Genomic DNA, 6,976 nt, shown 5'->3' on the forward strand with positions numbered 1-6,976 from the left:
GGCTATATTATATCAAAATAATGTGGGTGCTACACTTCTTACCTATCATGTCAACTCTTTGACATTCATGATTAGTTCCTAAAACCTGACACATGAAGTGTGGTCTAATCAATAAGTAAGGGGGATAATGGGCCGCACGGCCCAACCCAGTCGTGGGTGTCTGAATGCGCACGTTCATGCTGCGTGTCCGAGAAGTCAGGGATATATCAAACACGTGATGTCTGATATATGCACGTTTACCTTGCGTGGTTGACTTTATAAAAGGTCACAGCCTCCAACTCTAGCTCGTACCACGAGCTGGATGCTTCCCTCGACCTGTGGTCTTCAAAGTCCAAACTCAGTCTAATCTTGGCGAACCCTTAGGTTACCTCGAGCTGAGGAGGTAGGATCTTTCTATGGTAGCTCCGGTCTTGGGGATGTCCACGTGGTAGACATGATTAGGCCGTATCTCACGATTAGGCCGTATCTCACGATTAGGCCGGATCTCAGCTTGCTAACAGCCCGTGGGAAAACCAGGGCGTACAGAACATACTGTCTAAAATTTCCCTGAAAATATAACAGAAATATAATAGGTTATTGGTGGATCTCAATCTAAAAACTATTTTAATTTTTTTCCAACAAATATTGTTTGATAATAAATTTTAATTTACCAATAAATTTAGTTAAATCAAATTTAAACTCTAATACATTAATTAAATTAATAATAATAATAATTCATTTACCTAAGTTATTATAATATAAACATATAATATATATCATATATAAAGTCATTGAGTATCAAGAATTAATATGTGCTTAATTTTGTTGTAATAATAATAAAACAAGCACCACAACTTATTTGCATTTGATTGTATTTACTTTAACTATAGAGATACACATGTACATATTATTTTTTGAGGGAAGAAAATAATGTGGAAAATGAAATAAAAAAGCAATAATGCATAAAATGTGAAATTTGTGTTTTCTATTTCTTAACACAAAATGTGATTTAGTTTTTGAATTTAGTTTTTTTAAATGAGTAACTAATTAATTATTATTATTATTATGGACCCACAATTTTTATGTTTTTGAATTTATAAAGTTATATATGAATCACTTACTAATTAGAGTCTTATCAATCCGTAAAATTGTAATTTTTTAGCTAAATTAAGTGTATTATATTAATCTCTCTTAATTATTTTACTCCAAAATTATATTTTTCAAATATTATGATTTTAATTAGATTTTAGTACCAAAAAGCCTAAATTATCCAAATTATTAATGTCTTTTTTTGGACAAAATATCCAAATTATTTTGGATCTAAAAAAAATTAGACTAATAGAGAAGGAAAACAAAAAAACCAAGTCAAAACCCTAAAACCAGTCCACTGAAGCTCGGTCGACTATGGCGTCTTCTAACGTGGAAGAAGCTGGAGAAGAAGGAAACCCAGTTCCAAGGTTACAGATTTACTCCAGCTCCACCAATGGCGTCTCCCCCTTTTGGAGAGGTTTTTCCTATATACTCTCTCTTATAATTTCTCTTTTTTTTTTTTTCTGTGTAAAACTATAACCAAATGATTTTTCTGTTTTGAGTATAGAGAAATACGAAAGAGAAGCGAAGAAGTATTGGGATGTCTTCTACAAGCGTCATCAAGACAAGGTTTGCTTTCAAAATATTGCTCTGGTCTTTATTGTAGCTACTTCAATTATATGCTATCCTCTGCTAAACTAGGTTGAACAGGAAGTTGATAATGTCAATTTGTCTATTCAGTTAATTTAGATAAACTTTTAAGTTTGGATAATCAGACCAATGAGTAGATCAAATGGTCAGACATGTAGTTGGCTCATACAAAGTGCTATATAAGAATTGTTATAGTTTTTATGTTCTCTAAATATTATAGGGTTAGATTAAGAGACTATTTTGGATAAAAAAGAAAGTTTGGTTCATCAGAAATTCAGCATTGTTGGATCTGTTTCTGGTATTTAGAGTGTGTTTGGTTAGAGAGAGAGATGGAACTTGGTTGTGGATTAGTTGATGGTGGTTTGATGGGAAGGATTTTAGGAGGAAATGAATTCTAGTATGGATTTCAAAATGTAATTTTGACAGAGATGGAATGAAAGATTACTAGGTTCCGGTTAACTGGATGATTGTTTGATGGGAAGGGTTTTAGGAGGAAATGAAATTGAGTATTGATTTCAAATTCTAAGTTTGAGAGAGATGGAAGGACGGATAACTAGGTTGTGGATAATTGGATGGTTGTTTGATGAGAAGGGGTTTAGGTGGGAATGGATTCGATTATGGATTTCAAATTCGAAGTTTGATAAAATTTGTTAATTTTTCCCTAGTTAGATGGATTTTCTTCTCTTTACTTTCATAGCAAACACCATGATGCAAAAGTCCTCTCTTTCTTTTTTATTCAGCTCTTGGTTACATACCTCTCCTTATGACCGAACCAGCCTTAGTATTTGTTCCTATGCTGGACATTGATATGTAAATTAATTCTCATTTTCTTTTATTATCAGTTTTTTAAAGATCGACACTACTTGGACAAAGAATGGGGTCACTACTTCTCTGTAAGTTTAGAATTGAAATGGATTTTGTATATTTCTTTTTAAGAATTTCCAATACATATATTGATTTTCTTGTTTCCAGGGAGCAGGGAGAAAAACCATATTGGAGGTAAACAAATATTCCCTTCACTCAACCCACTGATCTTAATATGGTTTGATGCAATGAAACATATGATTCACTCCATGTTTGAACTCAGACATTGATTGTTGACATTGTTGTATGAGCAGATTGGCTGTGGAGCTGGAAACACCATTTTTCCATTGGTTGCTACATACCCAGATATTTTTGTATATGCATGTGATTTTTCACAACGTGCTGTTAACTTGGTTAAGGTACGTATTCATCCTTTCAAAAGCTTTACCGTGTGTGCTTAACCTTAGGATTTTAATAAGTCCTAGAATATTCTCATATTTTATTGGTTGGGATGTAATACTCATGTTGGATTGTTTACAGCATTGCACGTATAGGTCAACTTATGCAATTCCGATAATGAAGATAGTATTATGTCAAGTGAGAATAAAATTTTTTGGCTGTCTGAAATTGTGGAGATCTATCCTACCTTGGCTAATTATATAACTTTCATAATTCAGAAAAGAAATTATTGTACCATTCTGATGTGGTTTAAAAAAAATCTAAGATTCTTGTACGGGCTTGATCTGGATATTGTGGTCATTGGTATTAGAAGATATACAATATTTGAATGTTTTGTTACTGAGTTTACTATTTACTTTAGAAGTTCATTGAAATTCTTGTATTATACAAGAACCATCTACTTGCTACATATATAAGGTTTGCTGTCACGCGAACTATACTCGAGTTGTGGAGAGAATCAGTGAGGCTTGTTGCAGGTGTTTTAAATGGCTAAAAGTCCAGTTACCCTGAAAACTGAGACATGATAAAGTTTTTGTATGCTAATTGCAGGCACATAAAGACTTCAGAGATTCACATGTTAGTGCATTTGTTTGTGATCTGACTGTTGATGACCTCAAAGATCACATATCTCCGTCTTCTGTTGATATTGTAACCATGGTATTTGACCAAATATTGTTTTTATTAATATATTTAACTTCATTGATGGAGAGGCTTTTTTACTTACCTTTTGATTGGGCAAACTGGCCCAGATTGTTATTATGAAGTGGCTGACATGTTAAGCAGATTTTTGTGCTGTCTGCAGTGTCTCCAGAGAAGATGTCTCTAGTGTTACAGAATGTTCGAAAAGTTCTTAAGGTAAGTGATCCCATGTCTCTGATTAGCTGAGAAATTTATGTAGAAGCTTTCATTTCTGTAATAAATCATATACTTCTTTGTGTGTGATGAAACCTGTGTTGTATTGTTTGCCAGCCAGGTGGTTATGTGCTGTTTCGTGATTATGCCACCGGTGACCTTGCTCAGGTTGATCTGTTGCCTCTCTGTGCAGTGCCCTTTTTCTTTTCTTAAAAAGATTGGTTTTTTTTTTCTGAAGCCTCTATGGCTGTATTTCAAATTGTAATATGGAATTAAGGACATTGGTCTGATAAATTTTGAGACTGATCTTTATCCCGGTATTAATATCGTGTGGAAATTTACAGGAAAGGTTAATTAGCAAGGATCAAAAGATCAGTGAAAATTTTTATGTCAGGGGTGATGGCACTGTAAGTGTGTTTCACATTAGTATTATTGTTTCAGTAATTTACATTTCTATTTCTCTAGCTTGAGTATTTTCCCTTATATTTCCAGCGTGCATTCTATTTTTCAAATGAGTTCTTGACAAGCATGTTCAAAGACAATGGATTTGATGTTGAAGAACTTGGTTTGTGCTGCAAACAAGTTGAGAACCGATCACGAGAGTTAGTAATGAACCGGTAAACAGTCTTGTCCGTGCAATAATAGGTACTTTATTATATTTTAAAAAAAGTCTGATTTCTGAAGACATTTGAAATGTCCTAGGCGCTGGGTTCAAGCAGTATTCTGCATTTCAGATGGTACAGACAGGTCTGCCAATACTGAAGTTGCCATTCAAAGCCAAGACATCATTTTGAACCACGCCATGGACAATGATGAGGTTGATATATCTGATGGTGTGGCGGCGGAAATGTTTGATTGCAGTCTGTCCGATGATAATGAGGTACAATACTTTCATCGTTAAATTTAGGCTTATTTGCAGCAAAACTTTAGCATTTTGATCCCCAATCTCTATATTTTTGCATTTAAATCCTCAATAAATAGTTGCAGCTGTGAGGTGTTAGTGTTTCTACTTGAACTGTATTTTTTCTGTTGAATACACATGGGAGTGGCATTTAATTCTTAGACAGGGGTATGGAAAAAATTAAAATTATGATGGCAATGTTTTTGTCGAGGATGAGTGCTTATAGGGTGCAGCCATTGGGAGTTGGCAAAGATGAAAGAAGGACAGGAATAGAAGAGAAGAAATCATGATTAAAATTTAAGGAGAAGAGAGAAATTGTAAAGACGTCCCTAATAATTTTAATAATTTCATTCATACCACACGCTAAAAATCACATGCCACTTGCATGTATATTTAACTCCAAAAATAGACAGTTTAAGCAGAAAAACTGAAAGTTGTAACTATTTATTGAGGATGTGGATTAAAAAATATTGAGATTAGGGACTTAAGTGCCAAAGGTAGGGCACATTAAGGTTATCTGCTGCAAATAAGCCTTAGATTTATTTATGTGCAAAATTTGTACATTTCTTCTCAAGTTTTTACTTGGTGCAAGCGTTCATTTGACTCTCATTTTAGTTGTTTCACCTCTCTTCTCAAGACACTAATTTTTTTCTCCTAACCTTTATAGATAATCAAGATAGGAGATTGGAATTTCGAGATTAGAAGATTATCTAAGGAGCATCAGCACACGTGTACATCGACCGGTCTAATGATATGGGAATCAGCTCATCTGATGGCTTCAGTTTTAGCAAGAAATCCATCCATAGTTTCTGAGAAAAAGGTTCTAGAATTGGGCGCTGGTTGTGGAGGCATCTGCTCAATGATTGCAGCTAAATATGCTGACCTTGTGATCGCCACCGATGGAGATACAAAGGCGCTTGACCTGTTGACACAAAATGTCACTTCAAATCTCAAACAGCCATTACTGGACAAATTCATTGTGAGGAGATTAGAGTGGGGGAACAGAGAACACATAGAAACAATCAAGGAAGTAAACAACAATGGTTTTGATATCATTATCGGCACTGATGTCACATACATCGCTGAAGCTATTTCGCCCCTATTTGCCACTGCGAAAGAGCTGATTTCTTCGAATTGCAGCATTAGTAAGGATCAGCAACCTGGATTGATTCTGTGTCATATTATACGGCGAGTGGACGAGCCATCTATACTCTCAACCGCGTCTCAGTTTGGTTTCAGGTTAGTCGAAAGGTGGCCCTCAGAAAATCCCACCTCTGCATCACAAAGCATTATGAGCTCATGGTTTGCAGGGGATGGTTCTGACCATATCCCATGTACAGCATTGAATATTTTGTACTTCTGCATGGAATAGTTGGGGTGGTTTTAGGGGTTATAATTTTCTTGAATTTTTGTCATATCTTTTCCCCATTTTTTCTTCTAATTTCTTATTTTTTATTATCAAATTATAGATGTTTTGGTTAAATTTGAGAAACCATTGAAGTTAGTTTTAGCTTTAAATTTCTTTAAGTTGATGTGGAAAAAATTTTGATTGGGAAATTTGATAAATCATGCTTACATTAGCTTAATAATTAAAATTTGAACCAAAGTTAACCACCCTATGATACAAATGCTTATCTTTCATTTAATACCAAAAATACCCCTCTCATAACAAAATCCCATACCTTTCCTCTCTAAAATCTTGCAAAAAAGATACACATGGGTAAGTAATTTTCTTTGATTCTTGTTGTTGTTGGTTGTTTTTATGATTTAGATTGCTGTTTAGATGTTGGATCTGTAGTTTGTTGGTATTTTTTGCTGTTTTTTTGGTGAAAATCGTGGTCTGTGAAAATCTGCGTTTTTTTGGGTTCCTTGAATTTTTTTCTAAATGCCCGATAGTGTCCGATATAGGCCCGATGCAGGGACGATAGTTGTTGGGTTTCAAGGTTAGTGATGAGGTCCGATGGCCACCCGATGCTTGCCCGATATGTTTTGGTTACCCGATGGTCATTAAGGTTCGATGGCTACCCGATGGTTGCCCGATATTTATTTTCATTCTACAAACCCTTTAAGTACGATAATGGATCGATACAAGTCCGATGCATGCCCGATAGTTGTTATTAAGTTAATGCAGACCTATTAGTACGATTGTACACGATGGTACCCGATAAGTGCCCGATGCTTGCCCAATAGTACGATGGTACACGATTGTACCCGATGGTACACGATAGTGATAAAAAAACTTGATAAAAACCGTACCTTTCGGCTTTTCCCCTGCCCATTTCCCGTTCCCTCCCAAATCCC

The 6,976-nt window shown here is 35.0% G+C and overlaps 1 protein-coding gene across 1 annotated transcript; it reads left to right on the plus strand.

Annotated features, from left to right (window-relative positions):
* Positions 1 to 1,310: 1,310 nt before the first annotated feature.
* On the plus strand, positions 1,311 to 6,185 carry LOC133807169 (uncharacterized). The gene is made up of 12 exons (XM_062245342.1): positions 1,311 to 1,486; positions 1,577 to 1,638; positions 2,502 to 2,552; positions 2,632 to 2,658; positions 2,778 to 2,882; positions 3,472 to 3,579; positions 3,706 to 3,777; positions 3,892 to 3,942; positions 4,119 to 4,181; positions 4,267 to 4,391; positions 4,477 to 4,654; positions 5,343 to 6,185. The coding sequence occupies exons 1-12, from the start codon at positions 1,384 to 1,386 to the stop codon at positions 6,045 to 6,047; spliced, it is 1,650 nt and encodes a 549-aa protein (XP_062101326.1). The 5' UTR covers positions 1,311 to 1,383; the 3' UTR covers positions 6,048 to 6,185.
* The last annotated feature ends 791 nt before the right edge of the window (positions 6,186 to 6,976 follow it).

Source organism: Humulus lupulus, chromosome X (genome assembly GCF_963169125.1).
Source record: "Humulus lupulus chromosome X, drHumLupu1.1, whole genome shotgun sequence".
NCBI classification, from domain to species: Eukaryota; Viridiplantae; Streptophyta; class Magnoliopsida; order Rosales; family Cannabaceae; genus Humulus; species Humulus lupulus.